Source organism: Equus przewalskii, chromosome X (genome assembly GCF_037783145.1).
Source record: "Equus przewalskii isolate Varuska chromosome X, EquPr2, whole genome shotgun sequence".
Classification (NCBI taxonomy): domain Eukaryota; kingdom Metazoa; phylum Chordata; class Mammalia; order Perissodactyla; family Equidae; genus Equus; species Equus przewalskii.
In genome coordinates, this window is record NC_091863.1 from 66,410,036 (window position 1) to 66,431,043 (window position 21,008).

Below are 21,008 nucleotides of genomic sequence, written 5' to 3' on the forward strand. Positions count from 1 at the left end.
AGATCTTTCTATGCCAATATGTTACACAGATTATCTTATTTAACACTCAAAACAACCACACAAATAAGTTACTGTTATACCCCATTTTACATATGAGTAAAGTTAGACAAAGATAGTTCAGAAACTAGCTGAAGATCACACAGCTAATACTAAGGTGTTGGAATGCCAACTCAAGTAGCATGGCTCCAGAACTCATGCTCTTAATCACTATAATTTGCCATATCTATAGTTTGCCTCATTATAGTTTCTGTTTTTCAAGTTGTAGAACATAATTCTACTGTTAGATTGACTAGTGCTTGTAATAGGAGGCTAGATATTTGTCTTTTTTAAATTATTTACTGTCAAAGGCAACTTTTGGGCGCTTGAAACAAGAGGTCCACCCAAAAGTTACTGTGTGAGAGAATCGGCTTGATTAAATAATTTAAACTTCTACAAATTTAATAGGGATTTTTTAGTAGACTGCATGATATATTTACAGAGTGCACTCACAGGCCTCTAACCTTGAAAATCATTGAATTTTTGTTTAATACTCATATCATCTGCACCCTTCAATTTTGCTGGAAGGCCCTACTTTTTCTGACGAAATATTCAGCATAGTATTGGGCCGTTTATTCCTGTGGCTCAAATTTGCTAAATACACAAATATTGCCTTGTTGGCAACTTTCTTTAGGTAGAGTTCTGGTGAAAATAATTTTCTTTATAATTAGATGGGCTCATACTTAGTATAAAATCCAGGCCTATTTTTCTCCCACTGCCTAAAGTAATGATTTCCAGCTTTGGGAAATTTGTAGTAGCCTTCTTCCTCCTTCTCCCCCTCCTCCTCCTTTTGTAAAGTACCTATGGTATTACCAATTTTAAGATCAGAGTAGATTAAAATCAGTCTGCTTTGGGGGATAATTTCACTACATCACTTGAGATAATTGTCCATACCCCTTAGTACGCCTTAAATCAGAACTGGGAAACCCTAGTTGCCCTAGGGAGAATTCAGTTGTCACAAAACTCTATTTTATTTAGAACTCTTTGTTAAAATAGCATCTTTTTCAGAGTTAACAAATCATATGAACTGCAAATGGCCCTAATTTCTCAGCTACTTACCTCAGGGAGAGCTTTTGAGTAGCTCAATGCAGTGGAGAAAGAAGGGAAAGCAGAAGCAGGAGAGGCATTATTCTCCTTTAGGTAGAAGGGAAACTAAAAACTTGGGACTCTGAATTCCAAGATTATTTCAGGACAAAACCTTGAAAATTAAATGACAAACTATTTTTGTCCTCTAATATATTTTTGATACTTTCCACTCTGATAATGGAACATTAGAATGGGAAACATACAGGAAGAGTAGTCATCAATTGATTTACTGAAACCAAAGCATACAAACTTGTTTAAACTAAAAATATTTTAGTATCTAACTAAGGTAAATTAAGGGAGATAGCTGATACAGTGGAAATATCAAGAGCTGGTTTCTAAACCCAGGGCATTCATTAACTAGCTGTTAAAACTTGGACAAGTTATTTTGAGCTATTTGAGTCTCAATTTCCTTATTTGTACAACAGACAAATCATATATAATGCACATTTTTATTTGTACACTGTAAAATTTGTACAATGGGTGTAATTATTTTCCTCCTTAATTTTTGGAGTTCTGTTGTGTAAATAATTTATGTAAAAGAATTTTGAAAGATAAAAATTTTATTAATATGAGGCATTATTCTTACTGGATTGGTTACATGTGTAACTAAATTATTTCTTCAGTACTTGTTATGCAATGGTATTGAAAGAGATATGAAAGACAGAATATACTCTCTATTTTCATCATGCTTGTAATCAGTTAGAGGGTAGAAACTATTATTGTAAATAAAAATCAAATAGAGTATCATAAGAGCTATAAGGAACTTACCATGGGAGTTTCGAGGGCTAAGAGACATCTTCAGCCTGGGACAATTTGAGAGTTCATCACAAGGTTACAGCTGAAGAAAGTCTTGAAAAATTGATACGAGTCAGCATTTCTAGATTGGTGAGGATGGGGGGGCATAGGGGTATCTCAGGTGTAAGAGCAACGTGAACAAAGGCATAATAGTGGGAAACTGGGGGCTATATTTAGAGAACGGTGGTTTACATTTTGGCTGAAATACAAAATACTAGAAGGGGAGTTCCAGGAAGTAAGGTCCCTAGAAGCCAGATAATGGAGGGCTTTGAAAGTCAGACTAAGAAATTTATAGACGCTGTGGCATTGAAGTTTTTTTGGGCAGAAGAGTGATATAAGGTGTTTGTAGGGAATTTATGCAACTTTTCTTTCTTTCTTTTTTTTTTTAAGGATTGGCACCTGGGCTAACAACTGCTGCCAATCTTTTTTTTTTTCCTGCTTTATCTCCCCAACCCCCCCTGTACGCAGTTGTATATCTCAGTTGCCGGTCCCTCTAGTGGTGGGATGTGGGACGCCGCCTCAACGTGGCCTGACGAGCTGCGCCATGTCCGCACCCAGGATCTGAACCCTGGGCCGCTGACGCGGAGCCCGCGAACTTAACCACTCGGCCACGGAGCCGGCCCCTATGCAACTTTTCTAGAGAACATATTCTTAGATTACATCTTACATACATTAGATATGTAAAGATTTTTAGATAATTTTATGCAGGAACCTATGCATCCAAGCTAAAGTCTGTGTAGAAGAGAAATGGGTAAATACTGTGTTTGAGGATAAAAATCTTTCTTCAGAAAGTTCTAAATGTATTTTAGTGTGTGACTGAGTATTGAACAGTAGTAGTAGTTTTTATGAGGGACTCTCAGGGCACATAACTGATATGCTCAACCAGTTACAGGGTAACAGAGTAAGACTCAATAAGTAAAAGCACTTCATCTAGACAAAATTTCAGTAGGGGGGGGGGGGGTCGAGGGAATATTTGTATAAGTAGACTAATTAGCAGCTTCAAGCTAATTTGTTTAAAGGAAGCATCACAACAAGATCCTAGGGAAATGATATGATGACAGATCAGAATCACTAGCCCTTTAACAGCATTTGCCATAGTAAGTAATGATAAATATTTGTCCATAGGAAAAAAAGTGTAAATCAAATATAAAGAAGTCAAATCTAGATGCTTAATTGGACCCAAGAACTAGAATAGAAAACTAATTGACTTATTAAATAGCTTTCTAATATTTAATTTATGTTGTTTACTTTTTTAAAGAGGCAATTTGTGTCCTACTTTCCATTTTCAGTTCAAAGAGAAAGCATAGGAGAGTGAAACCCACAAACAATCCTAGTCATATGTCTTTATTAAAGCCCCTGATGACAGCCACATTCAGGCATATTTGTAAGCTGTAATCACAAAGAGAGGGGAGAGAAGGGAGAGGAGAGAGAAAGAGAGAGGGAATTTCCTATTCCATTCCATTCTCCGAAACATTTATTTTGATTTGTCTTCGAGTTTTGATTTAAAAAATCTCAACCCTCAACAAGTTTACAGTCCGTGGTGGAGGGAAAGAAGGATCACAGAAAGAATATACTACTCAGTATTATAAGTACCTTATAATACTTACAGTTAAATAATAAAAAGTGATATTAGCTTTAAAAGGAGACCACATCTGGAATGGAGGTGCGATTGGAGTACTACATTAAGGAGAGGGTAAGAAGGTTCCGGGTTGGAGAAGATGTCTTGAAGAAGGTGACTTTCCAGGTGGATTTTGAGGGATAGGTGGAATTCCAGCAGAAATGTGAGGGAAGGGGGGATGTTGCCAGAGTGGAGGAGGAATGAACAAAGGCGGGGATGGGAGGGAGGCAAAATACTCAGTTTGTTCAACAGAACAGTACAGTGTGTCTAGAACACAAGGTGGGAGGAGATGTGTAGTGGGAGATAAGACTGTGAAAGTAGGATGGGACTGTCCTAAGGAGGGTCTTTAATATCATTAAGGCGAGGAGTTGGAACCTAACTTTGGAACTTCATTATCAAAGTTTTTGAAAAGATTCTAAATTACAAATCCAATGCCATTTTATTGCTGAGGTCATAAATTCGACAATAAGATACAAGCTGATTTTATTTCTTCATAATATTTCTAGCAAAGTTCTCCCAAAGCATTTATGAATTTTTAAATAACTAAAAATTAATCAACTTATTACTCAGTGCTGGAGCCTTGTATATTCTGACATGAAACAATCAGTAAAATTTATGAGAAAAATATTTAAAAAATTCTGAACAGTGACAAAAAAAATCTGCCTTCTTGGTAAATAACATATTTAAAAATTATTGAAATATTCAATTATTATTTATTTTTGCCCTGGTTTGTGTCCCAAAAGATTTTAGGTGGTTCATAATGGGAGCGTAAAAGAAAATGATCGTGAAGTATAAATAGGAATCGGATATCAGAGACTGTGTAACGTGAGAGTCAAATGTGTAGATTGGGTATATACAGTAGAGCATGACGGTTATAAGAACACAGCTGGAACTAGATTGCTAGATTTAAATCCCAATTCTACCACATAGTGGCTGTATGAACTTGAGCGAGTCACATAATGTCTCTGTGCCTTGGTCACCTCATCTACAAGAATGGGAATGATATTTGAACTTTACTTACCAAAATTTAAAATTACTTCAGTAGGTTAAGAGAGATAGGCAGTTCCAGTAATGCTATGAAACCCAGATTATGTGCCCAAAAGAACGAAGATGCATGGGCCGGCCTGGTGGTGCAGCAGTTAAGTGCACACATTCCGCTTCTCAGCAGCCTGGAGTTCGCCAGTTGGGATCCCAGGTGCGGACATGGCACTGCTTGGCAAAAGCCATGCTGTGGTTGGCGTCCCACGTATAAAATAGAGGAACATGGGCATGGATGTTAGCTCAGGGCCAGTCTTCCTCAGCAAAAAGAGGAGTATTGGCAGTAGTTAGCTCAGGGCTAATCTTCCTCAAAAAAAAAAAAAAAAGAAGGAAGATGCGTTTTGATTGAGGGGGGTTATTTTTCATCTTTTTCCTACTTAAGCATTTGCTCTGTCGAAAAGTGATGTTCTGGAAAAATTATATAGATAGACAGAAGGATAGATACATGCATGTATACATAAAAATCTTTTATTCAGGTCTTTTCTTAAAGGTTTATGAATTTAATTCTCCTTCTACTGAAATAGTCACTCTAAACTTATACTTTGACAGTTTGTGCCTTCATTTTTTGTTCCATTCCTAGGTGCCCATTAGAGCTGATGGTGTAAATTGGCAGCACTTTGATCATACATTTGTGCCACCATCAATTTCTTCAAATGTGATGATCTTAGAAGTATTTCTGTATTTAAAAGAGTAGCTTGAATATAGAGATCCACAGTGTCCAGTAGAACTCTCTGCAATGGTGGAAGCGTTCTGTGTCTGTGCTCTCCAATACAGTAACCACTAAGCACATGAGGCTGTTGAGCACGTAAAACGTGGCTAGTGAGACATAGAAATTGAGTACTTAATTTTATTTGATTTTAATTAATTTAAGTGTAAATGTAAATAGGCACATGCTACCCTATTAGAAGTGCAGCTGTAAAGGAAACATTAGGTAAGAGGTAGACTGCAAGCGAGCTTTAATGCTCACTGTTACTACATTTTAAAAAGTTCCACAAAATAAAAAAGCTCCATCTCAAATATTGATGTTCAAATTCAAAGACTCTAAGAGCACGGGAACTTCGAAATTACTCTTTCTAAAAGATATTTATGCCAGTAAACATTATAAATACATTCCTGCTGTTCCAGTCTTTTGATCATATACTATGAGTTTTAGAAAATTGCTTTAATGCTTTTCCTCATTAGTCTCTCTCAGCTAGTAGAGCCCTAATAAGCCTTTCAAGCATATGTTTACCTAATCTTTCCAGTGTCAAAGGAACTCTTACTTTATAGTCTATTTATTTATTTTATTATCTTATTTTGTTTGTGCAGGTAGGAGCTTTCGTTGGCTATACTTTTATAAATCAGTAATACAAGTGGAAAGAATTATTGAGTGCTAACTCTGTGCCAGACATTGTGCTGGACACTTTCACATGTTACCTCATTCAATACTCACTACAACCCTGAAGGAAGGTGTTATGGTCCCGCTTTACAAATGAGAGCATTGAGGTCCTGAGAGGTCAAGTAATTTATTCTAGATAATACAGCATTAACATTTACTACGTGTCAATTGCTGTACTATGTTTTCCACCATATATTATAGCATTTGACTCTACAACAATCCTACGTGTTAGGTGTTGCTATTGCCACGTTTTACAAATGAGGCCACTGAGTCGTATAGCTAGCAAGTCTCCGAACCAGGAATTAAACCCAAGAAGTTTAAAACCTAAGCCTACACTCTTAGCCACTACACTAGACTGTTTCATAGTTTGGCTCTGCCAAAGTCTACCTCATTACTGCCTGTTTATTATTTGCAGCTCTCCCTGAGACATTCCACATAGATTTATTTGTGTGGGTGTTTTCTCCACACTGTGTTCTCTGTGACTGATCTTTAGACATTGCACAATATGAACCTCTTCAGTCAATACCTCTTAGCTTTCATTTTCCTATTGATAGCTCTGATCAAAGAGTTCAAGACCTTGGTGCAACAGATAGGAGAGACAGTGAGGTTGCTGGGAATGAGAATTAAGTAATAGAGAAGATTACATACATAGTACAGGACTTTGTTCTCTAAATATTTGGAAGCTTGTTGGAATGGACTTGGAACTCTTTCATTTTGTTTAATTTAAATTTTAAAACTTTACCTAAAGACTAATAGATAATACAATGTTCCAAGAAGGAAAACCATGGTAGCTTTACGGATGTTGCTGTCAGTCCTAATGACTCTGAAAATCTCTGAAAACCACCTGACGCTTGAGCTGGCAGAATTTGCCAAGGCAAACTGCCATTTGAATAAATTCCCTGAATAGTATGGGAGATGTTTTTGTTAGAACCTATCACAGCCAGTAACATGGTTAAACACCTGCCATAGGTTATTGCTGAGATGTTGTTCTGAACTTTGTACAGGAAGAAACATGAAAATCATAATGATCTCTCTTTAGATGAAACAAACACTTCTTTAATTTAAGATAAAACCTGTGATTCTATTATCATGTAATGAAAGCAAGAAAATGTACTAGAGTGTACTAGTAATAGAACTCCTTCCCCTCGTCCCTTCCCTCCAATGGAAATCCCTCATTTAAGAGACTCATTCCTGTATTATTTTTCTTCTTTTCCTGAAGGAAACTAGGAGAGAAAATAAAGTTCAGTCATGTGTTCCTTAACCACGGGGATGTATTCTGAGAAATGTGTTGTTGGGTGATTTCATCCTTTTGCAAATATCAGAGAGTGTATTTATACAGACCTAGATGGTATAGCCTACTACACACCTAGGCTATACGGTATAGCCTATTGTTCCTCGGCTACAAACCTGTACAGCATGTTACTGTACTGAATACTGCAGGCAATTGTAAGACAATGGTAAATATTGTGTATTTAAATATATCTAAACATAGGAAAGGTGCAGTAAAAATACGGTACAAAAGATAAAAAATGGTACACCTGTATAGGCAACTTACCGTGAATGGAGCTTGCAAGACTGGAAGTTGCTCTGGGTGAGTCAGTAGGGAGTGAAAGTGAAGCCATAGCACATTACTGTACACTACTGTGGACTTTATAAACATGGCACACTTATGCTGCACTAAATTTATAAAAAATATTTTTTATCTCTAATAATGTTAACCTTAGCTTACTATAACTTTTTTGCTTTATAAACATTATAACTTTTTGACTCTTTTGTAATAACACAGCTTAAAGCACAAACACATTGTACGGCTGTACAAAAATATGTTCTTTCTTTATATCCTTAATCTATGAGCTTTCTTCTATTTTTATTTTTGTTAAAAATGAAGACACAAACACATACATTAGCCTAGGCCTACACAAAGTCAGGATCATCAATATCACTGTCTTCCACCTGCACATCTTGTCCCACAGGAAAGTCTTTAAGGCAAGTAAAACTCATGGAGCTGTCATCTCCTACGATAGCAATGCCTTCTTCTGGAATATCTCATAAAGACCTGCCTGAGGTCATACTCAGAAATATGTCCATGATGGCTTGCTTGGTTTGTTTCTTTTTTTCATCATAGATTTGCCTAAAAGCAGATAATGTATCATGAACATTCCTCTCAATGAAAACCTTTCAGTGTTTGGGGCCATGTTTTCAGACTTTTTAAGGAGATTGTTGAGGTCTGCAAAAGCTTCTGCTAAACTCTTCACTGTGAGTTTTCTTGGGAGTTCTTCTTTTCTTCCCCTGTACTTTCCTTTTCTCTTGCACTTCTTCGGCTATGTGTTCCTATTCCACTACGAACAACTCCTCATTACTCAGTTCTTCAGGAACCACTTCTAGGAGCTCCTCAATATTATCCTCATTCACATCCAGTTTAAAGTTGATTGCCATCTCAACCCAGAGCCATGCTGATTTTTGCAACCTCCTCATCCTTGGCAAGTTCTTTGAAATCATCATGAATGAACCTCTTGAGTGTCTTCTTCCAGACGCCATTCAGACATGCCTTGGTGACATCACCTGAAGCCCAACCAAGGTTCTTGATGCAGTCATAAGTGTTACAATTCTTCCAGAATTACATCACTGTCTTCCCAGTTTCTTTCTCCGTTGCAGCAATAGCCTAGGCAAAGATTCTCTTCAGATAGTTGGCCTTAAAAGCTACTTTAACTCTTTGATACATTGGTTGATTAAAGAGGTGGTGTTTGGAGGGAGAAACACCACTTTGCTATTGGGATGAAGGTCACCAATAAAAAGAAGATGTCATGGAGCATTATCAATAGAAAAATTTTGAAAGGTATATTAATCTCCAAACAGTACTTCTCCTTTTCGCTAGCATAGCAATTCAGGAGAGCATCTTGGAAGAGGATCTGGGTAATCCATGACTTCTTATTGCTCCTCTAGTACACTGGCAGTGTGTGCTCACTGATATGTTTGAAGGCCCTGGGGTTCTCACTGTGCCAGATCACAAAGGATTCAATTTGTACCCTGCAACACTGCCCCCAAGCAAGACTGTTATCCCGTCCTTAATAGCCTTGAAACCTGGCATTGACTTGACCTCCTTATGGATGAAAGCCCTTTCAGGCATTAGTTTCCAGAATAGGGAGGTTTCATCCATATTGAATATTTGCTCTGGCAAGTAATTTTTCTCCGCAATCAGCTTATCTAGAATTTTCAAAAATTCTTCAGCTGCCTTCAAGTCAGCACTCGCAACCTCACCACTCACTTTCACATCGTGTAATGAATAACGATTCTTGAATTGTTTAAACCACCCAGAGCTAGCAGAAAATTCAACATCGTAGCTGAGTCCAATCTTTTCTTTCCACATTGCAAACCAACTTTTTGCTTTGACCATGATCGTCATGGTGCTGAGAGGGATATGCTTCTGTGTCTGGTCCTCAATCCAGGTCATTAGAAGTTTCTCCATGCCTGATATAAGCCCTTCTTGAATTTTTGCTGGTCTCATTGCCTTCAATGAAGCAGAGCCTTTAACAGCTTCTTTCATGTTGTTCTTGTTCTTCAAGATCACAGCTATGGTGGAATGGGACATGCCTGACTGGCGAGCAATAACCATCACTGATTTTCCACTTTTGTGGTCCTTAATCACTTTTAATTTTGTTTCCAGGTCAATCACTCAACATAACCTCTTACTGACAACATTATCAGTGCATTTTGTATGCTTAAGGGCCATGATGAATAAAACAACATGAGATTAAATCAAGCACAAGAGAAAATGATGCAGTCAAGAGTGCAGTAAACATGAGATATATAAGGCTGCTGCCAGTGTAACGTGGCATACTGTTTTACAGTAAACCTTTTTTATAAGTAGAAAGAGTACACTCTAAAATGACGATAAAAAGTATAGTTTAGTAAATACATAAACCAGTAATGTAGTCGTTTATTATCATTATCAAGTATTATATACTTTACATAATTGTATGTGCTGTACTTTTATATGACTGGCAATGCAGTAGGTTTGTTTATACCAGCATCACCACAAACACATGAGTAATGCATCATGCTATGACATTACAATGGCTACAATATCACTAGGTGATAAGAATCTTTCAACTCCATTGTAATTTTATGGGACCACTGTCATATATGCTGTCTGTCATTGACCAAAACGTCGTTATATGGTGCGTGACTGTATACCGTCCTTTTGCAGTACATCCTTTTTGCCTTTAAAACCTAGAAGTATATATGCTCCACCGGAAGTCAAAAAAAGATCACTATTGAGATAGCTGCTGGTGTGAAGAAAAAATTAACTCAAATATATTTGTTTAGAAAGGTTTTCACTTTTAAATGGAGTTTAAGAGCATGGCTAATCTCCCAGTTGTTTTACCATGAATTGTCGAGAAAAGAAATTTGGATCACAACAGTTAAAGGACAACTTCATGTCTCTTCCCCTTTCCTCACCCCCCCCCCACCTTGCCACACACATACATAATGACAGCTTGTGAGTGCCATTGACTGAAAACAGGCCCAGCAATTTATCAGACCTCCCTTAAACAAGAAACAATTGGCATGGGCATTTTCACCCCACAATTAGTTGCACTCAGAATTTCTATAGCTTCATTTAATTTTAAGCACAAAAGAGAAGACAAAAGCTGAAAACATAGGTCTCTTTATCCTATGACCTTATTCCTTTTTCAGGCAACCTACTTCCTTGAACAATCATTCACTTTAGTACCACACCCTTGAACAACAATTTATTGAAGCAACACACCCCTCTCCACAGAAGAGGAAAATTTTCTACTAGTGAAATGAAATACTGGCATAGTAAGGGAGCTATCTACATTCTTTGTACCAAAGAAAAAGAAAAAAAATTATGTAAACAAAGATAAGACCAAGCTGAATAATTATTGAGAGCAGAGGCCATTCATAAACACACATTCTCCTCTGGGCTGCTCTCTATAGAGCTAAATTTGGTTGCAAGTTTCAAATTCAAAAGAATGGTAGCCCATATAACACATATGTTAAGAGATCTCTTTTTGCACCAACACTTGTTTTATTCAACAAAATATTGAGGGACAAAGCATAAAATAATATTTAAAAATGAAATATAGACATATGGGACACCTACGGACTAGGTCCTATATATCTGTCCTCAATGTGGGCTGTCCCTGGATAAGCAAATGGTATTTATACAGGTAATCAGAGTGCTTCCTACATAATAGGCACTTTATAAATATATGTTCGATGAATCACTGGTATTAAAAATATTTTATTTTGATTCATTTCTCTATCACACAACAGAGCTCCTCTATATACATGGAAAATATCTTGAGCTTCATGAGAAGCTAAATTAAGGGAAGGGACAAACATATTTCCAATCAATAATTCATGTCAATGCTGTTCATTTAACACAGTATTTCATTTTGAGTCAATGATGGTAGGCTAATATTTAAGCTTTTTAAAAGCTTGAGCTCTAAGGTTTCTTGTTTTCTTTTGTTTTATGTAGTTTCTGGAACTCCATTTATTTACAAGACTGCATTCAGTTCTAAAATGCATCTATGACCTTGATTACACCCGTGTTTGATTTTACTTGCTCATATGGATAAACCTATTAATTTTAATTCTACTGTCAATTTAGACAATTTCACCAACAACTGATACGTACATTTGATTTTCTCCGAGAAGCACTCTATCAATCAGACAAAATAATAACCGCGAGAATCATAAAACATATCTAATCAATTATAGACAAGAAACAAAGCAACATTATATCTCGAGAAATTTAGAATATGTTTAGGTCTATAAACACCATTTTAGTGCACAAGAACAAAATAGAGGAAAAACATGTACTGAAAAGCCGGAAATGGAAAATACTAAAGTGCTGCAAAAGCATTTGGTTAAATCTAAAATGTCTACTACATAAGCTAAAATTAAGATTCAGGAAGCAAAGCAGAATGCCATCAATTTTGGTTTCTCAAAAGGAACATATTTCACTACTGACGATTATATGTATTTTTTAAATCTTATGAATTCTCTGAATGTCATCCAAAGTGCTAAAAACATATAAAGTAAAAGTTTAATTGAATTCATGATAACCAACAATTGATTATAATATCCATTTTCCTAGCTGCCATGGTCACAAACTCTAGCATCAGAGTAATTGCTACATATCAACTCAAAATGTCTCTGCAACATGGCGTATTAAGGAGAGATTTATTAAAACATAAACCAAACCAGAAAAGTAAGAAGAGCTTGAGTAATATGTACTGCTTGCTTGTTCTTGGTATGGTACATAATAAAGTGGCTTCCACATCTTACCCATTTCGTTAGCGTGAAGATAATTTCAGATCAAATCTAGATCCAACTGTACCCAATGCTGTCCTACCAATAAACAAGGATACAGGAAAATAAAATAGAATGGTTTCCTAGTCACATTCTTTGTGGCAGCTATCTAAAAGCTTTTCTGCAAAATTATTTTTTGGTGGATTTGTGAATGCCTTTGACATCTAACTCAGTTTGAAATTTTATAGACAAATTTTCTCTCTTCTTGTTTCACTTAGGGAATGGAAAACCTTCTTATATTTTTCCTTTATCACGTATCTGCTTCTCACCTCCTTCATCCTCACCCAGCCCTTCCTTTTCTTTCTTTTCAATTATAAATAGCTTCGGACTTCACAACACCCTCCATTCCAATCTCTTATCCCAGTTTCTGTGGCCATACTTTCTATCCCTAAGGTTCTTTTTAAACTCCTCTACAGGAAACTACTTTTCAGGATGGAGAGAGTCTTGCAAGGATCACTTTAGCAAATATCAGGAAGAAAGAAGGAAAGTCTTGTAAAAAACTTGATTAGCTTGGTCCTGGGATTATTAAAAAGGAAAGTCAAATTAACGAGCGTACAATAAAGTTTGATCCTAAAAATTGTTCTGTAGTCAATATTTATAACTTGCCAAATTTCTGCTTTTAAATTTTTATCTCTTCATCTTTCTTTTACTAGCAAGTCAACAAGAAAAGGAGTTAATGTTCAAATAACTATAACAGATAGGGTGATTTTAGCATTCCTATGATACTGGTAATTGTTGTTTTTGACCGTCGCATTGTTTTTGGACTACTAAGGAACATAGGTGGCACCCACTTTGTTGTTCATTAACATCCCCATACTGAATATTGGAATGTACATTTGCATTATTATTATCACTTATACAAACTAGTATTTTTTGAACTTTATATTTTTCTTTCCTTTGACTTCAATATAGGTAGGGTTTTTCTCAAGTAGGAAATTGCTAACAATAAATCCTGGACTTTTTTCTTCATATTTTTTCCCTCAAATTAAGCTAGGAGTGGAATAAAAGAGTAAAACTCTGGCCTTTGTAGTCGTTGGGTTATTTATACCTTTAAACATTTTTTTAAAATAGTTTTATTATATGCTTTGGAAATGTTGCTTCATATCATACTTTAAATTGTGGTTTTGGGGAAAATAATCCATATTATTCCAGATTGGTATAATCATGCAACATAGGATAATATCATCTGAATCATTTTTTGAGCTCTTCACAGTACAAGTTGTATCTTGAAAATAAAATTCCAATTTCGACAGAAGTTTCTGGAAAGCTTAAAGACATACAAATTTAATATAAAGAAAGTCAAAGAATAAAAACAGACATAGAGCTGTCAATTTTATGTAGTTTTGCAATTTTCCTTTCCGTTCATTGGCAAGATTATTAGCACAGACACTGATGCTTAAATAACTCCTTTAAAAATAAATTTATTTCAGGGCTGGCCCCGTGGCCGAGTGGTTAAGTTCGCGCGCTCCGCTGCAGGCAGCCCAGTGTTTCGTTAGTTCGAATCCTGGGCGCGGACATGGCACTGCTCATCAGACCACGCTGAGGCAGCGTCCCACATGCCACAACTAGAAGAACCCACAACGAAGAATACACAACTATGTACCGGGGGGCTTTGGGGAGAAAAAGGGAAAAAATAAAATCTTTAAAAAAAAAATAAAAATAAATTTATTTCATATTAAAGGTTGTCTTAGAATTTCACCTGTTTTAGCTTTCCTATAACAATTGCTTATGTCTTTCCTTCCTCAATCCTATATCCGCTCTTTCAATACTCTTTCTATCAATATTCATAAGTTATTCACCTTGACTGTACAAGAACCAATGTGTCATTTTCAGAAGAAACACATATGACAATTCAAACAGACATTTGTGCTTATCGCTTAACCTGGAGCAGCATACTGTTTGATGAACAGAAACAATTGCTCGCCGCTCCGTACATGCCATTGTCCCCACACCACCATATTTAATACAAAAAACCTGTTTACTTCTGACATGAAGTGAATCAGCGGGAAATTATTCTATAAAAATTACTGTATTTGAGTTGAGGATTGCTTTGCATTAGGGGCAAAAGAATACCTCAGATTGGATATTCCAATCAAATCCAACAAGAAATGAGCCATCCTATGCTCTAGTTAGATTATGAAAATCATTGGAACTGGTAAAAAAAACAACCACAGGCACTAGTAAATGAAAGAACAGCCAAGAGATAGAATTTGGGTGACTGTACATTACACATATAGCTGCAATCTGCCAAGAGATAATATCTTATAGAACGGAGGCAAAGAAGCTGAAAAAAAAGAAATGAGGTCGACATTTTCCCTCTCTAGTAGCCTGATTTTGCCGTACCTGAGAATGGTCGCTCCAAACCAAGTTTTGGTAGGAGGAGGCAGTTTTGAGAGGGGAGAGCACTTCCCGTGAGCTGATGGGGTCCAAGGCCTGAACCACCTTGTTCATAGGCCCACTGTAGGTCCTCACTCGCTCATACACTACATTTTTTTCTGGTGGCTGCTGGACTTGGCTTGACTGATGGTAGCAGTGGTAATGCTGGGGCTGGCCCTGCAGCACCTCTGGGGGCTGCTGAGTCCCACAGCTGCTGCTGCTTGTCTCATTCCAATAGCTTGAGCTCATCGTCTTCTCAGTGGTCAGCAAGGTGCTCCCAGATGCTCTCCCTATGGAACAGAGAGAGAGAGATCATGAAAGAAAAGGTAGGAAGGCAGGCAGGCAGGCACCTGTAGAAGCCATTTATCAACCACCTCTGCCTATGGTGGTGCCAGGGAGAGAGGAGAGTTACCGAGCAGCAGCAGGAGCAGGTCTGGCAGCTGCAGAGGAAGCAGCAAAGTATTTGAGCACAAATGGAAAGTGGAACCACCCTGTGAGATTGCTCCAGGAAATGGTACTGACACGCCCTTGAGGGGCGGATTCACAGGGCAGGTTTACCTGCCAGGAAAGGCTCTGCTTTGCCGCAGAGATAGCTACAAGGCTGCAGAGTAGGTAAGGAAGTCTGGAAAGAGCAGAAATGCAGAATCTCAGGGCTGAGGCCAGATATTCCAAGTCCACAGACTTGGAGATTCACTTTAACTGTAAATAGGCAGACAAAGACATGCCCATATCAAGACTTAGTAGAGAAAAAAAGTCACAAACGTCACACGAAAGTGGCTTTCCCATGGATCTTAAGTTTAGGAAAGGTAGTTATGAGCATGAGTATTATCATTCTAGAGTCCTAGGCCAAAATACAGGTATTAGCCTAGGGACACTAATTTTCACAGATAAATTTGCATACTTTGCAAAACACACCTGGTAACTGCATTTAAGGGATATTGCTATGGGGTCTCCTTCAAGCAACTCTCTCTAATTTATGGACCTGTTTATCTTGCTCCAGGTCTAGTATGGCTTTCAAACATACACTGAAGTAGATTTGTCTAAATGATTGAAGCACTGTTTATGCATGGGGGATTGGTCATGAAAAATCTAAGCATTTCACAAATGCTCTGCATTTTAGCATTTATGTCTATTGTTTTGTGTTTTTACAAAGAAATGTACCCTGACTTTATTTGTGCCCTAGGAAACATTAGTTTTGATTGCCATTTTTTTAAGATTTTATTTTTCTTTTCTCTCCCCAAAGTTGCCTGGTGCATAGTTGTATATTTTTAGTTGTGGGTCCTTCTAGTTGTGGCATGTGGTACACCACCTCAGTATGGCTTGATGAGTGGTGCCATGTCCGTGCCCAGGATCCAAACCGGCAAAACCCTGGGCTGCCGAAGCAGAGAGCGTGAACTTAACCACTTGGCCACAGGGCCAGCCCCAAGATTGCCTTTTTAATATCTAGTTGTAAAGGGAGCTGCAAGTCCTGAGAGGTGGGTTTCCCGATGTAATGAGATTTACACATGCTTAGCACTTACCTAGTAAGTAATGCCTACTTACCCATCAGAATTTGCCTTGCAAGATGCTTCAGCACCACTGAACTCTAGAATACTCACTGAAGGTGACTTCAGAAAAGGGATGTCTTCCTAGTGTGTCTATACACCATAGAACCTAGTGCATCGTCACCATTCTGGAGAGGAAGAGAAGATCGTCAAGCTGACTAGCCAGCTTTTCGTCTGCTGACTGAACAAAAGGTAGTGATTTACTGGTCACTTTCTATGACCAGGTACTACGCAAAGAACTTTACATGGATTATCTGTCATCCTCACGACTTTATGAGGGTTTATTGGTGAGAAACTGAGGCACAGACACAGAGAAGTTGAAAAACTTCCCAAAGTTAAACAACCAGTAAATGATGAGTCTGGAGGTTGAACATAGGAAAACTCTTTTTAGAGTCTAAGCTCTTATCTACTACATTATACCTCTAGATAAATTTTAAAATTATGTTCTGTATCTGGCCATACAATAATCTTCTGGGTGAAAAAAAACTTTTGAATTGCTGGCGTGTAAGTGACTTTAAAAGGAATCTTTGAATTTTTCATGGAGGAGAGGTATGCAAAATGCTGAAAATAGACCTTAAAAACTCTTTAAAATGATTTACTGTGTATTTATATTTGTATTTATGTGCTGCGTGCAGAGCTTTCAAATCTAATCCTTGTTCATTTTAATGCTGTTCCTTAAGAATCAATGAAAATTTAATTAGGAGCACATGACCCATCAAACAGCCTGGCAAATTATCAGATCAATAACTTATTAATATCATCATCAGTATCATTTTGAGTAAGCTTTATGTATGAACAGGGAATGGGTGTTAAGTGTGGTCATCCAGTCAACTCTGATTGTTCAAATCTGAATTTAAAACACACACAAACACATACACACAGTGCTGTGAATACCTGCAGCCAAGAATTGACCTAGTAAATAAAGTAAGACATCAAGATGAAGAATAAAAATTCCTTCATTCATAAAATGGTGACCATACCTGCCCTCCACATTTCTTGAATATATGGTATTTTGAGGCAGCCATCTTGATGCAGTTGGGCAAAAATTAATGTGTAAAACTGACACCCTCATCCAATCACTGAGCCTCATCCATCACTGTTTCCCATCTCTGGGTATGAGGGAAAGAGAGTTGATGCTCGGGGATACTTTATAAGAAATGAGATTAGGCACTATCTGGCAGACACACCACATCTAACTATGAAGCAGATGTTGACCACTCTTGTTCACCTGAGAGAGGTTTATCAATCATTCTCACCAAAGTTTCTACTTCTTCTCTGAGAATTCACTTGTGCATTCAATGAAGTGTATCTCCAATTGTTTTATTTCTCTTTCATGCAGATGATGTTAAAACTTACCTATTTTTGATTAATAAATGTTTATAAATATATTTGACTGTTTAATAATGATACTTGCTCTGTTTCCTACTTGAAAACCCAAGGGATTGACACTGTGCATTCTGCAAGCTTTGTGATTTTGGTGGATGAGATAGTAAGAGTTTATTCTTTGTTCTCAGTCCCAGACGTGTTCAGAGAATCCTTAATTATATTTCTGGTAGTTATTTTATTTAACTTAGTAATATGTATATTGTCTGTTTAGTACTGAAAAAAACTCATTTATGATGATAGATTTGATTTCTCCTTAGAACTGATATCCTTTTAGAAGCTAATTCAGTTCTAACAGATTTAAAAACATCTTTATTGCTTCTGACTATAAAAATAATTCAAGAGGGAGATGGGCACGGATTTTAGCTCAGGGCCAGCCTTCCTCAGCAAAAAGAGGAGGACTGGCAACAGTTAGCTCAGTGCTAATCTTCCTCAAAAAAAATAAAAATAAAAATAATTCATTCTTTAAAAATTCAAGCAACTAAAGACACGAATAAAGTAGAAAATGAAATTTCCCATATTGAAGGTGGGAGTCAGGAATGGAGTAAGGATCAGGAAGGTCTGTCGTATACATTGTTGGTAATAAATAAAAAAAACAACAATGATTTACATTTTGACTGAGTTGTTTTGAAGGTCATCTGAAAAAGTTCTGATTTTATGTACCTCATAAAATGGTTTTTAGGATCAAACATGAAAGTGCCTGATAATTGTAATACACTATCCAGATATAAGATTTTAAAACATATTATTCACAGAAGGTGTGGTATGATTTTTGTTAAATCATAAGCTTTGAAAAGGCAATATGAATGTCCCATGGAGGCTACAGGCCCAGTTTTTTAAAAGCTTAGCTACCTAAAACTATTAAGGTAAAATATCAGTAATTAATTTATCAAAATTGATGTACAAAGCTATCTTAGAATATTAAACAATATAAGTAAAAATAAATTTAACACCAAATGAATTTCATCAGCATCAGCAGTTGAGTTGTTATGTGTATACCCAATCCTGTACTCCTCCTCTCGTTTAATGGAGATGACGCTCAAATCTATCTCTAGCCCTGGCCCACTGCTTTAGGTTAGTGGTGTAATGGCAAAGGATAGAGAGTTAAAGAGAATTTACTCAGGTCTTTTTACTTAGGCCTTCTCTATGATCAAGGAGAAGTATGTTCATATGGAAAGGGTCAACAGGCATTGGTCAGAGGGTGCTGAAGTCCAAGGTATTGAGATGATTATATGAAAGCACCTATGTTTTACTAAATGAGTCTAAGTCACTTGACCCAGCAGAACTCCATTCCAGCCTTCTGACAGAACGCAAAGTGGAGCTTGCTTGACTGCTGTTGGGAAACTTTACACTGGGCAATGTTGCAGAATATCAGGTATGAAAAAACATTGTCTTGATTTGAAAAAATGAATAGCTAAGTTTACAAACTGAACAGTTTAGTCTGACATCAATTCAAATAAAAAGTCTATATCAGATGTCTGATGATACATATACTTAGAAAAGAGATAAGTGATCCCAGAAAGACCTTTGGTATCTTCTATCCTGGTTTCTGAATCTCTAAATAAATTTTAACTGTGGTGTAATTTTGCTCAGAACTAACTGATTCCAATGTACCAAGAGCCACACTAGAGAAAATCAGACCTGGATTCTGGACAGAGTAAATAACTCTTCAGTATGATTTGAATGCAGTTGAACAGGCACCAAGCCTCTGTGATTCTGGAAAATCCCCAGGGATGCTTAACCTTTCCTGTAAAAAAGATTACTTTAGAGAAGCATTTCTCAAAGTGTGTCCTGAATAACACTAGTCTACAGTGTGTTATACCTAGAAAAGTGTTTTGCAACTAAATGAGTTCAAGAAATACTTGGTTAAATATAATTTGAGAAGTAGCTTTATTGACGTAATTCACATAGCCTTTTATAAGCTAATGTACCCTGTGATCTTCTAAATGGGTCAAAGATGTGTAGAATTTTTCAAGTTTTGTTGGAGATGAAATGTATTTTGTGTGGAATAACTTCTGTGGCTTGTGTTCTTCAGACTTTTTTCTTCTTTATGCTTTTTTCCTTCATATGCTTTAAACCAAACTCACAAAGTGGGAATTCAGATCTAGTTTATAATTCTACCAATATCATGAAAACATACCAAAGACCATTTGATCAGCCTCATCACTATACCAGTGATACTTGAAGTTAGGTCCCTGAACGAGAATCATCAGCTTTAGCTGGAAAATTTCTAGAAATGCAAATTCTTGGGCCCCACCCTAGATCTACTGAGTCGGGAACTCTGGCAGTGGGGCCCAGCACTCTGTTTACCAAGCCCACCTGGTGATTCTGATGCACACTAAAGTTTGAAAATCCCCTAATTATACCAGTACGTTGGGGGCAGGACAAAAGAGGAAGATGGTAGTGCCAGAGAGATGAGACTTCCAATGTATTGGGTAAAAAATTGTAAGCAACTCAGGACTGGATGACTAAAAGTCTACGAGGAGGTAGAGATGAGCTACAATGCTGGGTAAGAGTGAAACTGTTCTACATCTATGGAGAAGTTAGGATGAGAACGAACTACAGTATAGGACATTAAGTATAGCTACTTGAGATACTCTGATACTAAAAATAAAATGTTTTTATTTTAATAAAAGGAGAATATTGGAGTATACCAGAAGGCTATATAGTGTAGTGTTGATGAATGTAGCTTTATAGTCAGACAGACCTAGATTTAAATTTTGGCTAGACCACATATTAGTTCTATGGTGTTGCAAATCATGTTACTTCTCTGAGCTTCTGTTATTCTCAATGAAATGGGTAATAGCCCCTAGCAAAAGGCTTGTTGTGTAGATTAGATAAGATGTGCATAAAGTGTTTAGCATGGTATCTGGTACCACAATAAATGGTAGTTCTTAACATTATGCACTAGATTTGGCTTGTGATAAAGGAAGAAAGGGCTTGCCATGGCTTTACAGATAGAAATCTGACTACAGCAGAAAGTGTCATATGAGGCAGGCCTGACTTGTGAAAGGGGAAAACAAGAGAAGAGGAGAAATGCCAGATGACGTAGTCACAGAGAAGGCTCAATCAACTTAACAAAAAGAAGAAGGCAGAATAAACTTTGATTGTAAGACAGTCATTTATAATTTAAAGAACTTGGCCAAGATGAAAGAGCTTCATTACAAGGCAAAGTCCTGTGATATCTGTTCCAGGTATCTGTGTTGTAGAGAAATTATAAGGAGTAATTTTAATGCAACCAAATTATTTACAATATATGTACAAAAGTACCCAAAGCAAACAGAAGAAAGAAAATAATAAGTATAAAAACTGAAATCAATGAGATTAAGAACAGAAATGACTGGACCCGTGGTGAGTGGTTAAGTTTGCACACTCCACTTTGGTGGCCCAAGGCTCCACCAGTTCAGATCCTGGG

General features: G+C 37.0%; 1 protein-coding gene across 4 annotated transcripts in view; it reads right to left on the bottom strand.

Annotated features, from left to right (window-relative positions):
- Positions 1-15,176, bottom strand: part of POF1B (POF1B actin binding protein) — a 75,658-nt gene extending 60,482 nt beyond the window's left edge. For 2 of the 4 annotated variants that reach the window (XM_008526814.2, XM_008526812.2), the window contains exons 1-2: positions 15,079-15,176; positions 14,634-14,956 (exon numbers count right to left, since the gene is read on the bottom strand). In XM_008526814.2, the coding sequence (XP_008525036.1) occupies positions 14,634-14,915 (282 nt within the window). In that variant the 5' untranslated portion in view covers positions 14,916-14,956; positions 15,079-15,176. Of the gene's footprint in view, positions 1-14,633; positions 14,957-15,040 lie in introns of all 4 variants that reach the window. The other 2 variants (XM_070603978.1, XM_008526813.2) reach the window with 2 other exon arrangements.
- Between the last annotated feature and the right edge of the window lie 5,832 nt (positions 15,177-21,008).